General features: G+C 37.3%; 1 protein-coding gene across 1 annotated transcript; it reads right to left on the bottom strand.

Annotated features, from left to right (window-relative positions):
- Positions 1-12,512: 12,512 nt before the first annotated feature.
- Positions 12,513-13,439, bottom strand: Olfr128 (olfactory receptor 128). Its single transcript, NM_206816.1, has one exon. It carries the CDS (start codon positions 13,437-13,439, stop codon positions 12,513-12,515), a length of 927 nt encoding a protein of 308 aa, NP_996552.1.
- Between the last annotated feature and the right edge of the window lie 297 nt (positions 13,440-13,736).

Here is a 13,736-nt window from a genome sequence, read left to right as displayed (position 1 = left end):
GTATTTTTCCCTCCCAAGATTAATGGGTAATATTCTTCCTGCTTAGGTTAGTGAATTCATGATAATTAGAAACAACATAGTCCAGGGTGCAATGCTGTGCCTATGTTCCTCAGCAAAAATGGTAAATATTGTGATGGTCAGGACAGCTATTGAGGCTCTCAGAAAGGACTCTGAATACATGAGTTTAAAAGTATATAATTTCTTAATCATGCATAATATAAGGATGCAATATGAATTGTATGAGGGGCTTCACAGACCTAAAATAACAATGGCAGCTGCAATAATAAACCAGGTTTTCAAAATGATTCAAAGGTAGGGAGATTCCTGAGTTCAAGGTCAGCCTGAGACAGAGCAAGTTTGGGCACAGGCATAGTGGAAATGGTAATTGCAGGAAAGGATTCTACCCAGCTAATTAATTGTCTTTGATTACAAAGGTAGACATCTTTGCATGCAATTGCTATGTCAAAAAATGTATTTCCTGTTTTTTCTAAGAATCAAGGGAGTAAGGTCCTAATTTTGTAGTTGTTGTTGTTGTAGTAGTTGTTGTTGTTGGATAATGAAAAGGGAACCAGGAGTGAATGGTTGAATTTATATGCAAATAAAAGACTGTGCTTTGGTCTTCAAGAGCTGAGTTGTCTAGTGATCTTCAGAAAGCTGTTTCAAGCAGAACATATGGCTGTCAGTTTGTCTACCCACATTGACTTTCATTTTGAAGTTCTGTCTTGTAAGGGTGCTTTAAGGGTATTTCTATATATATAGAAATGCTAGGTAATATAACAGCAATGAGGTGTATTTAAGGGAAAAAAGTCTATTGTGTGTATGTGTGTAATATGATTATGGGTTTCTAGTGCTATGAGAGATATCTGAAGACTGGAAGACAACTTTGTAGTATAGTCTCCTTTGGATATCTTTATATGACGATCAATGTTAACTTGCCAGCTTTGCACATCATAGACAATGCCCATTGCATCTTCTCATTGATGCTCACATCACATCTCATTACTTAGAACATTACTTCAGTAAAATATGATCTTTTCAGATTGTAAAATACCTAATTAAAAAAGAGAAAAATATAAAAAATAAAAAAATAAAAAGGTTATTCCAATGAGATATTTTTGGAGTATATTATTTTTCCTGATATTGGTACCATCCAGGCAAATAATAAGTGTTAGCACTTGCTTGTGAAGACATGGTGTACATTATGTCCAAATAAACCTATAGATAGCAAAAAAAAATGTCATCTAATGATGTAGAAAACAAGGCAATTTGAATAATAAATCCTATTTGCAAATGAAAATGATATACTTCTATCTATACTATCTATACATATTTATACCTAACTATAAACACTTGTATAAAGACTTTTTTATAACAAGTTTCTCAGAACCACAAATGAATGCCAGAGAATTGTTCCAGTGGGTAAATTTGGTTGTTGTTAAGCCTGATGACCTGAGTTTAATGTCTGGGATACCCATGTTACTTCAACAGATTTTTCCCTTTTCAGATCTCAACCCTTGGCCTGTGGCAAATGTACACTCACACACCAGCACATATAAAATGATTTTAAATTCCAAATAAGCGTCAGTGAGGTCATTTGACTAAGTGACTCCTTGGGAAATATATCGCAAATATTACATTGATAAGAGACAACAAAATATTGTCTCCTCACTGCCACATTTACACCATGCCACCCCCCCACACACATATGTATGTATATATATATATATATATATATATATATATATATATATATATATATATATATATAAACACAGGTGAAACATTTTTAATTTCATGAGATAAGAAAGCTTAGTAATAATCCAAAGAGTGAGGATACATGAATTGATTTGCCTGTTTAAATTATTATTGTAGAATTCCAAGAAATATCACTATTCATCAAAACAGTGAAGGTTCCTTGTAAATCTTATTTTATCCTTTCATTCTCTGATTCAAAAGAGAGGTCATTTTAAAAATACACTTCAGCTGGCCTTAGAGGTGTGTACCTATAATCCTGGCACCTGGGAGACAGTGGCAGGTCAATCTCTCTGAGTTTGAGGCTAACATGTTCCACATCATAAATTTTACAACAGCTGTGGCTATGGAAAGATATCCGGTCTCAAAAGGATTCCATAAAGGAACAGTTTATTGGGGTTGCAGAGATGGCTCAGCAGTTAAGAGCACTGACTGCTCTTCCAGATGTCCTGAGTTCAATTCATGCAGTTACATGGTGGCTCACAACAATCTGTAATGGGATCTGATGCCCTCTTCTGGTGTGTCTGAAGACAGCTACAGTGTACTCATGTAAATAAAATAAATCTTTAAAAAAAAAAAAGAAACAGTATATCTCACATTATGGAAAAAAGTCTATGTTAATTTGATTGGACTCTGACTAGTTTCAACAAAAACTTTTGTTATCTTTACTAACATTAAGAGAACTATCGCTGAAAGGTGGTGGTGCATGCCTTTAATCCCAGCACTTGGGAGGCAGAGACAGACGGATTTCTGAGTTCGAGGCCAGCCTGGTCTACAAGGTGAATTCCATAACAGCCAGGGCTATACAGAGAAACCCTGTCTCGAAAAAAACAAAAAAGATAACTGTGTTTATAATGAAAATAATGTGGAGAGTCCATTCACAGAGGGTTAGAAATCTCTTTAATCCTTCAACAAACATCTAGTCAAGTTATACCTTTAAGTGATGGGAAACTGAGGAGTAATGGAACTCTTCATCTTCTGCATTCTAAGGACATATACAAGAACTAAAGGAACAGAAGTACTTCTTCCTTTGTGTACCCAAGTTTGGTTCCTGGCATCCACAAATTTGGCACAGAACTACCTGTATTCCCAGGTCTAGAAAATATGGTACATTCTTCTGGCCTCCTAGAGTATCAGATGTACAAATGGTGATATGACACATACATGTTTGATTACAGTTTGAAAAGGATTTTCTTCATGTATATGTCATTTATTTTTCAAAATGAAATTTGGTTTAATTTAGGCGGATAAGATATACCAATTATATAGCTGGCACACACTGGTACGATTAATGACACTGTTATGCTTGCAGACAGTATCTTAGCATAACCGTCCTCTGAAAGGCTTCACCTAACTGTTGACTAAAACAGATGCAGAGATCCACAGCCAAACATTAGATGAAGCTCTGGCAGTCTTGTGGAAGAATTGGTGAAAGAATTGAAGGACTCGGGACTCCATCAGAAGACCAAAATCAAATAACCTGGACTCTCGGGAGCTCTTAAAGATTGAACTGCCAACCAAAATGGGAGCATGGTCTAGACATAGGCCCCCAGCACATTTGTAGCAGATGTTCAGCTTGGTCTTCATGTGAGTTCCTCCAACTGTAGCAGGGTCTGTCCCTGACTTTGTTGCCTGCCTGTTGATCTAGTTACCATAAATGGGCTTCTTCGTCTGGCCTCAGTGAGGGAGAATGTGCCTAGGTTTGCAGTAACTGATGTGTGCATGAGAGGAAGTGACACTGGTGCTCCCCATTCTCATAAGAGAAGAGGAAGGAAGAAATATGAAGAAGAGTTGTGAGAGTGGGTCTGGGAAGAGAGGGGAGCATATATTGGGTAGAAAACTGAATTAACTAGTTAATTTAAAAAGATAGCACAGGAGGCAGAATGTTATATAAGTTTTTACCAAATTTGAAAGGTAATGATCTTGCAATTCGAACAAGGCTAGTAGCATATCTTCCTGGTCTAATGGAGATCATCAAAATAAATGTAAAACAAGATTATGATGAGTACATTTGTGAATAATGTAAAATTCAAGGTCCTTTCAAGATTTCTTCTTTAAAATGTTAGTGCCTTGAAGGAATTCCTGAAAGGATTCAGGCAAAATATTAAAGAAACTTATCCCAGATTATATTTGAAGAAAGAACAATGTACATTAATAGAAATGTAGATAACTGCTAATCTAATTAGATATACTCTATATTCAAAGTCCTATAAAAGCTATTTTGTATTTTGAAGTAAAATTCAAAATTTAACTTTCATAGATATTCCTATTATTTTGGTAGTGTTAGAGTCATAAGTGGGTGGCTTGCCTACACTACAGTCAGTTCAAGAATAGCTTTAGACAACTTATTCAGACCCTGTGTCACAGTAACAAGTATAAAGAAGATTAAGGATATAGATCAAGGGTTGAGTGCTTGTCTAGCATGTGGATAAGCCTGGCTTCTATTCCCAGTTACCTCTCCCCTCCCACTCCCCCTCCCTCCCCCTCCCCCCTCCCTTCTCCCTCCTCCTCCCCTTTCTCCTCCCTCCTTCCCTGTCTCCTTCTCCCTCTCTCATTCTCCCTCTCCTTCTCCCTCTCCATCCCCCCTCTCATGAATGTTATGTAGGGCCCATTTCCAATGGATACCACTACCATTATATAGTCTTAACAAGTACATAATGTGAGCTGAACTTAAATGCAGGGTTTGGTGGTAGTTTGGAGCTATTCAGAGTAGGCAGGGCAGTAAGTGTTGTAAAGGACAGGTTCAGGCTATCTTGTGATATACAACAGTGGAAAGAAGGCCCAACCACAGAGCTTCAATGGGCTATTCATCACTTTCCACTACTTGCAAATCTGGGTAGTATTTATGTGAGCCCCCACCAGCAGGGAATACTCTAGGGTTAGGTAGTTGCAAAGAAGAAGAAAAACTGGAAGTCCTGCCAAAGGCTGAGAGGATAACAAAAATCAAAACGAAAAACAAAATAAAATATGCAATAGAAGCCAGAGTGTCCTATGGTGCACCCCAATAATTGTTCTCTGGCATCTTACTCCTCTCCTTTCACAGCCAATGGGCCCTCCCTAATTGGTCTTCCATACTACTTGGCTCTTTGTAAGTACCCTATTTCTCCAGACGTAGAGTGACCTCTGTTTGATTCTCAAATTCTCCTGAGAAAAAAATCCCTGTGGAGACATCAACATTCAGGTCACCCAACTGAATGTTTTGCAGAGATGAGGAGACAATACAGTCACAGTCAGACAAGTTGGTCTTTGTGCCTGCAAGTTCCTTTATTTCTCCTTAAAGTAGGCATAAACTCCTTCAGAGGTACACCTGACATATTTCCCTTTGAGCTCCATTTGCTGCCTATTTACAACATATAAGATACACTCAAGTTATCTTGTGTTTATGGCTTTGATCAAGTGGTCAACCACTATTTATTTAAAAATTTGTATCATTTGTGTGTGTATAAATTTTTTTCTTCTGAATTTTGGTATAAATTTGGGTTGAAAAATGCCTTTAAGCACCAAGTCTAAGTTACTTTCTGAGGCTATAAATCTTATATTTCTTCCGGGTTATCAGACTGAGGTAAAGATGAATGTAGGAGCAATCATTCACACCTTACTACTATTAATGATATGCTCATGGGACTGAATAGAGGGCTTAGCCCATAAGAGCAGTGGCTACTCAACCGTATTAGATTTCCAGTACCTCAAAGATGGTTCAGAACTATCTGTAACTCCAATCATGGGGGATCCAACACTTTCTTTTGGCCTACCCTGACACCAGCTATGCACTTGGTATACACAGTACAAAACCTCATCCACGCAAATTAAACCATATTCAATTTGAAAAATAAATGATATATACAAGGTCTTGGATTACCTCTCCAGCTCAACTCTCTGTAGCATGCTGAGTTCTGGTTAACTCCACTCCACTACTGCTGTGTTCTTGGTGATCATCCCATGGTACTGGTACCTCAAACATGCTAAGTTCTTCTGGTGCACTAAGATTCACCAATAGCCTCTCCTAGGTTCCCTTCATGGTGCCAATCCTCAAATTCTTTGCATGACCTATTCAGTCCTGGTCAATCAACTGTAAATAAGGCTATACCTTCAGCAATGGCCTTCGCTCACCTCTCACAGTATCAAGCCTCAACTGCTCTCCATGACACCTTCATACCATCAAAAGCAGTACTACATGGGTGATCTTTACACATTACCAAGTCTAGCTGGATCATGAGGCTATCTCTACAACACAGCTTTTTTTTTTTGTGCTCTCAGAAAAACCCTTCCCAAAAGATATCACCCCAAATGTGGGTCTTGAGCTCCAGCTACACTTCACCAATTGTCCCACATAATTTTATTTTTGACTCTAAAGCCAGGTCCACACGGCTGAAGATGCCAAGTTCTGCTGTTTGCTGGGCCTGGAACATGCCTCTTTGTTCTATTATATTTTACCTGCCTTCTGTTTGCTAAATTCACTGCCTAAGCTTGGCTGTGTTGGACCTTGCTCTGTAGATGAAACTTGAACTTAGATATCTGCTTGTCTCTGTCTCCTGATTCTGGGATTAAAGGCATGAACTACCACACCTGCACCTAAGTTTTTCTTTAAATGGAAGAAATGTTGTCCCAGGCTGGCCAAGAACTTGAAGATCTTCTTCTCTGTGTCTCCTAGGATTAAAAGTATATAACACCATGCCTGGTCCTAAGAGTTTCATGACCAATATTCCTCAAGATGTGAATCAAAAACCTGTGTCATCCTGCCTCAAGATCTGGATCCCAGGTAAACTCTCAATTTCTAGATTACAATTCATTCTAGATTAAAAGTTCAAATGAAAACAATAACCAGGCCATAAAAAGGCTTAGATACAACTATCCCTTCTTTAACTGAAAAACCATATATTTAGCTGTGTGGGATCTTATCCCAAGATCACCACTCCCCTAATTATCTAGAAAACAGGATTTAGCTTCATTCTGCTTCCTAGTGGCTCTTTTCTATTTGAACTGTATATTTTGTATTTTTCTTTTCTATACTTGCTACCTTTCATTAAAATTATCTTCATAAAAGTGAACAATAGTAACCACATGACTGACTCTGTACAAGGCTGTTTTAAGACTTCCTTTCTTGCTGGACAGTGGTGGCACACACCTTTGATCCCAGCACTTGGAGGCAGAAGCAGAGGCAGACAGATTTCTGAGTACAAGGCCAGCTTGGTCTATAGAGTGAGTTTCAGGACAGCCAGAGCTATACAGAGAAACCCAGTCTTGACCTGCCCCTCCCAAAAAAAACCCCAAAAAACAAAGAACAAGCCCCACCAAACGGATTTCCTTTCTCAAAGCAATAATCTAAGTTTCTTCACCTTAGCCTCAGATAAACTCTTCAGACAATAGCAAAAGAGCCACACTCTTCAAAATATCACAACAAACATCTCTATGCCAAATTTTAAGTCTTCTTCTCTGAAACCTCTTGAGCTATGTCTTCATACTTGAAAAGTGACTCAGGAATGTTATCTTCCATGCTTCTACTACTATGGCCCATCGAGCCCCAATTGAAACATTCCACTGCTTTACCTAAGTTTCAGATCCACATTCCTCCAGTCTAAAGCTTAGTCAGGCCTATCACTGCAATACCCAACTCCTCGTGCTAATTACTGTCATAGGGTTTCAATGCTGCAGAAACATTCCCTGACCACAACAACTCTTGTAATTGACAACATGTAAGTGAGGCTTGCTTACAGGTTCAGAGCATCAGTCTATTATCATTATTGTGGGAAGCATGACAACATTCAATTAGACAGAAAACTGGTGGAGCTGAAACTTCTATGTCTTGTTTAGAAGGCAGCTAAAAGACTGACCTCCAGGAGGCTAGGAGGAAGCTTTCAAAGCCCACTCTTACAGTGACACAGTTCCTAAAACAAAGCCACACATACTCCAACAAGGCCACAGCTACAACAACAAAGCAACTATAATATTGCCACTCCCTATGCAAATCATATTCAACAAACCGTACTTTAGTTCTTGGCCACTGGATGGGTCTCAATTTGGAACACTCATTGTTTGGGTGGGCATTTTTTCCATCCCTGCATATCTTGTAGATAGGACTCAATTTGGGTCGAAGGTTTGCTGGGTAGTTTGCTGTCCTTGTCTCCTTACTGGAAGTCCAACTTGTCTACATGAATTGGCCACTTCAGCATCCATATCGCCCATCTCTAGGAGTCTCAGCTAGATTTACCTCAATAGGCCCACAGAAGCCTCCCTGATCCTAAGTGTCTGCTACATCTTCCTGATTGCCCCCTACTTACTGCTGATTTTCATTCTCTCTCCACTGCTTTCTCTACATCTGATATAGATCCCATCCTGCTTCCCTGCCCATCTCCTTTCCCAACCAGTCCCCTCCCTCCACCTCAAATATCTATTTTCTTTCCCTTCTTAGAAAAATTTGACCATGCTCCCTTGGGCTTATTTGAATTCTTTTTGGGAGGTTTCTCTTTTTATCATAGTATGGTTAACCTGTACTTTATGACTAATATCCATGTATAAGTGAATACATAAAATTCATGAAGTCATTTTGGGTTCACTTAAATTACCCAGGATTATACTTTCATCTTCCATTCATTTGCCTGCAAAATTCATAATATCTGTGTTTTTTTTAATAGCTGAATATTATTCCATTTTGTAAATGAACTATTTATATACATCCATTCTTCACTTGAGAGACATCTAGTTTTTTTTTTTTTGTTTTTTTCTGTTTCTGGAGATAATAAATAAAACTACTAAGATTATGTTGAGTTCTTTGACCCAAATACATTTGTGTTTTGTACAGGTTAATAAATATGGTTTTATTTGCATTCAACATGCAGACATTCAGTTAGACCAGTATCAATTTTTGAAGATGGTCTTCCTTTTCCATTGTACTGTTTTGTCTTCTTTCTCAAAAATTATGTGTTGGTACGAATGTGGGTGTAAAGTTAATATTATGTATATTGTAAGGATGCACCATCTCTCAAATAAAATGCCTATTGCATATGGCTTAGTCAGGAAATGAAAAGTGGGACATCCAGGAGGCAGAAAGAATTCTGGGAGAGAGCTATGCAAGAGATTGGCCTGGAAGGTGAGAGGAGGTGGACATATGGTGCCTGCACACAGTAAACCAGCCAAGTGGCAAAATGTAGGTTAAAATAAATGGGCTATATAAGTTATGATAATAATCAGCATGGAGGTTAGATATAGGACCAAGATATTTATAAATATATTTTGAGTCTGAATCTTATCTCTGGGAGTTTGTGGATGAGAGACAAACCAAACCATAACTTCTATATGTAGGTTTATTTCTGAATCTCTGATTTGATTCCATTGATCAATTTTTTGTTTTGTTTTTTTGTTTTGTTTTGTTTTTTGTTTTGTTTTGTTTTGTTTTTGTTTTTTGTTTCTATGGCAAACCCATGCAGTTTTTATTACCATTGCCCTATTCTACAGCTTGAAGTCAAGGATAGTGATACTTCTAGATGTTCTTTTATTGTTCAGGGTCATTTTACTTATCCTGGGGTTTTGGTTTTTCCCTAATTACTTGAGAATTGTTCTTTCAAGATCTGTAAAGAATTGAGTTGGAATTTTGATGGCAATTGCCTTGAATCTAAATTGCTTTTGTTAAGATGGCTATTTTCACTAGAGCAGGCCTCTTGTGTCCCTCCTTAGGGAGATCTCCAGGGAAACAGGCAGGGTGAGGGGTTGGGGAGCAGGCAATCTGCTAAGACATTGGCTGCATGTGGAGGTACAGACCAGAATGGTGATGGGGTTCTGTGTCCCTGGATAGGGCAGACCTTCTAGGAGACAGGCAGGGTCCGGGATTAAGCAAGCAGATTTTTCATGGGTGGTTATGGTAGAGCTGGATTGATCCTTCATCTACTGGGCACTTTTGGGGTGTGGTTCCTTGTGTCATATTACCCTGTCTTAAAATGCATCTGTACACTTTTGAAGATACACTATCTATAACAATAGTTACATTTATGAATATGAAACCATTTTACAACTTCCAGGATAAAAGTCAGTTCCATAATTTAGGTGCAGAGACTCAGAACTGTAAATGTTTTACAACAAAACAGCATTCAGTCCTAAGTAATGTGATAGTAGTTTGAGAAAGTCAGAGATATGTGACATGGAAATATGATATGAATTAGATTCTACAATAAAGCGTGCAATTATTTCTCTCTATCCATACAATTTTATGATTAAAAATGTCACTTTTTTCCTGTTTATTTAATGATGTTATAAAATCACCTTTTTATTCTTCTACTCTAACCACCCTACCATATTTCAAAGGCTAATTTAGATTAATACTATAATTTTTAAAATAATTATCTATATCTATTTTCAGTGACAGTATTTGCTGCAGTTTTCTTTAAGTGCTTTTATTACATTTGTTTTTTTTTTTTTTTTGGTTTTTCTTTTTGTCAACATATTAATCACAGACTTCTTTGTGAATGTTCACTATACATGTCAAAAGACAAAACAAACATATTCATTTACAGAGCCAATAACTTTATTTTCAGTCAAGTAAGCCTTTCTTCTACCAGACAGGAAAAAGTTTACACTGGGTCAAAGCAGAGCTACAAATTCTCTAAGGTGGACATCTGAGAAAACAGATGATAAGTGAGCCTTAGCTTGCTTAAGTGTATCTCTCTACTTGTAATTATTAAATGTAGGAGGACTTTCACAATTTTTCCACCATAAATTGCCAGGATTCTTGTTGTTTTAAGGAAGGTCTTATCTGTTTTGCATCTTTCTGCCTTATAAAATTACTGCTTGATATGTAAAATTTTCACTCAATTTATCTGTCTGTTTTGATCTGATCTGTCACAGCCTAATAGTGGTCAGTGCTGCATAGTATGCCATTCACCTTGAATTACACATAAGTTCTATCATCTCATCCAGAACTCTCTTAACATTAAAATCTTATCTCAAGGTATTTTGATAGTTTTCTACTTAGATTAAAAAACGTTTATGTCTTCTTCTTCTGGTATCTTTAACCATTATTTTACTCCACGGAGATTTCTTTTTCTAGACATCTCTAAACCACCTTAAGTTGGCTCAAACTCTATTTATTAGATACCCCACTTCCCTTTGTTTCACTTTGTGTCTGTGTCTCTGTCTGTCCGTCTGTCTGGATGTATGTCTCTGTCTCTCACTCTCCCTTGGAGGCACATACACACATACATATGTGTATGATTTACATGCCATTTCCATTATATTCATTAAAAGGGAACTATGATTTATTATAGGCGGTAGGGCAGAAGATAAAAAATATTGACTGGGTTTATCTATACAAGTCTTCACTAAAAACTTACTTATGGGCTTTAACGCTCCATGAACCTGTAGATGTGAGACAGGTGATGTATGTTTAGCCAGATAATTACTACTAATGGATATTTCATGCAAATATTCTCTGTTGTAAACTCCCTATTTGATTTGTGATTTTAATTAATGTGTAAACTTGTGATGAACTTTTTACTATATGATTATGTATTCTGAAAAATGTGTAAGTTGTGAAGACAAAGATGTCATCACCACCACCACCACTTTCATCATCATCATCATCATAATCTTCATCACGATTCATTGTGCTTTTCCCTGTTTTCTTAGAGAGCTTTCTTAGGAAACTTTTTACAATTTAGAAATAAATGGTAAGTGTACTTTTCCAAGTGTCCCTTTTTCTTCCTTGGGACTTCAACCAGCAGGGTGAATGCTAGAGCCCAGCAATTCCTTTAGAGATAGAACAAAGGCTGAATTACTTAATTCCCTTCTGTTAGGCTACAGGTGTTAATCACCTAAACCAGGGACTTTTAACCCTCAGAATGAGCAAGAAAATATTTAGGACTTTTTAGCAGTTAGCATCATTACTATGTAGACCAGGCTGGCCTAAAAACATCACAGAGGTCTTCCTGCATCTGCCTCCTGACTACTTGGATTATTATAAGAATGGCTTATTAGTAAGTAAAAATAATAGTAAATGATACAAATTGAATACCTGAGGCTTATTTGTATATCAATTACATTGAATAATTCACACCCAAGCGAACTATAGAAATTACTTTATATAGATATGCATAGATATGACAGGCTTGTTCATGCTAGTCCTTAAAATATGAACATGGAAATATAGAAAGTAATATGAACCTTTGAAATCAGTGATCAATATTAAAATTATGACCCATTTGGCGAACTGAGTAACGAGTAATTGTAATGATCCTTCATGCTCATTATTACTATGATATTCCCATAAATATATTTGCAAAACCCATGTTAGTATTGTTGCTAAATTCACATATGTACCAGTGTGGCAACAGACTGGAAGAGTTAGTAAGAAGTGGGTCTATATTACCACATTATAAGCACATATTTTTACTAACTTGAAAAGAATAAGTACTCAGGTAGTGGTGGTGCATGCCTTTAATCCTAGCACTTAGGAGACAGAGGTAGGCAGATTTCTGACTTCAAGGCCAGCTTGGTCTATAGAGTGAGTTCCTGGATAGCCAGGGCTAAACAGAGAAACCCTATCTTGAAAACCAAAAAATAAAAAATATAAATATATAAATAAATTTTATGAAATAGGTTCAAAGAATCACATCACAACTTGCTATGCAATAGGTTTATAATATGTATTTTCTAGAAAATATCTTGTTATTCTGAACATTACATATCTAACATATTCAACATACTAAAAACATTCTTTGTGTGCAGTGTTAGCAGACACTAAAACCAGAACAAACATAATTTTTCCCAATGAATTATTCACTTAACAGTAACTTCTTTATAGCTCTTTTCAAGGACTGGTTTCTCAGACTATAGATAACAGGGTTGAGGGTTGGGGGTAGTACTGTGTAAAAGATAGAGAGCATGAAGTCTAAAGTAGTTGGTGAGTCTGAGGTTGGCTTTAGATAGGCACAAATGCCTGTTGAGAGAAAAAATGAAACAACGAAAAGATGGGGCAGGCAGGTGGAGAAGACCTTAGATCGGCCTTCAGCAGAGGGCATCCTGAGAACTGTAGAGAATATTTGGCCATAGGAGAAGGCAATCCCCATAAAGCAGGCAAATCCCATTACAGCAATGAAAGTAGACACTTTCAGTAGTCCAAAGTCATCATTAGAGCAGGAGAGCTTGAGCAATTGCGGGATATCACAGAAGAACTGGTGAATAATTTTGTGCCCACAGAATCTGATAGAGAGTGTACTTGCTGTGAATAATGTTCCTGAGATACCTCCACTTAGCCACACAGCTGCCACAGCCCAAGTGCACTTTCTGGGACTCATTATGACCTCATAGTGCAGTGGGAGGCAGATGGCCACATAGCGGTCATAAGACATCACTGTAAGAAGGGCCACCTCACTCCAGGCCAAACCTGTGAAGAAAAATATCTGCAGCATGCACTGCCCATATGAAATGTAGCCACTTCGTGCCAGGGAACTGTCAACATACTGGGGGACTGTGACAGAGAGGGATGAGAGATCCAGAATGGAAAGGTGCTTCAGAAAGTAATACATTGGAGACTGGAGCTGTGGGTCCAGTGTTGTGATGGTGATAATGATGAAGTTCCCTGCTGAGCCCAATAGGTATGTCAGCAAAAACAGCAAAGCCTGTAAGATCTGCAGCTCATGGTTGTCAGAGAACCCCATGAGGAGGAATCCACTCATTGTTGTCATGTTTCTTGGAGTCATTTTGCAAATAAGTTTGTGGTAACAACTGAAAAATAAAAATTTTGTGAAATGTATTAATATAATATATATATATATATTTATAAAATAACATATACATAACACATTATACATAAATGTTCTATTTTTTCTATTTCAGATAATGTTTAAGCAATTGTAGCTTGAAAACTTGATAAATATACCTTCAATGGCAAGAATCAACAGTATAAATCAGTGTTTTTGTGATAAGTTTTGACTTTTTGATAAGTAAGTAGTAGTTAGAGACGAGTAAAAATGTCAAACTCACCATATTGTTTTGGT

Source organism: Mus musculus, chromosome 17 (assembly GCF_000001635.26).
Source record: "Mus musculus strain C57BL/6J chromosome 17, GRCm38.p6 C57BL/6J".
Lineage (NCBI taxonomy): Eukaryota > Metazoa > Chordata > Mammalia > Rodentia > Muridae > Mus > Mus musculus.
This window is presented reverse-complemented; position numbering and strand designations above follow the sequence as displayed.

What these genes read in the sequence shown, in the direction of transcription:
- Olfr128 (NM_206816.1), bottom strand. Translation starts at nt 13,439, where the DNA reads ATGACTCCAAGAAACATGACAACAATGAGTGGATTCCTCCTCATGGGG.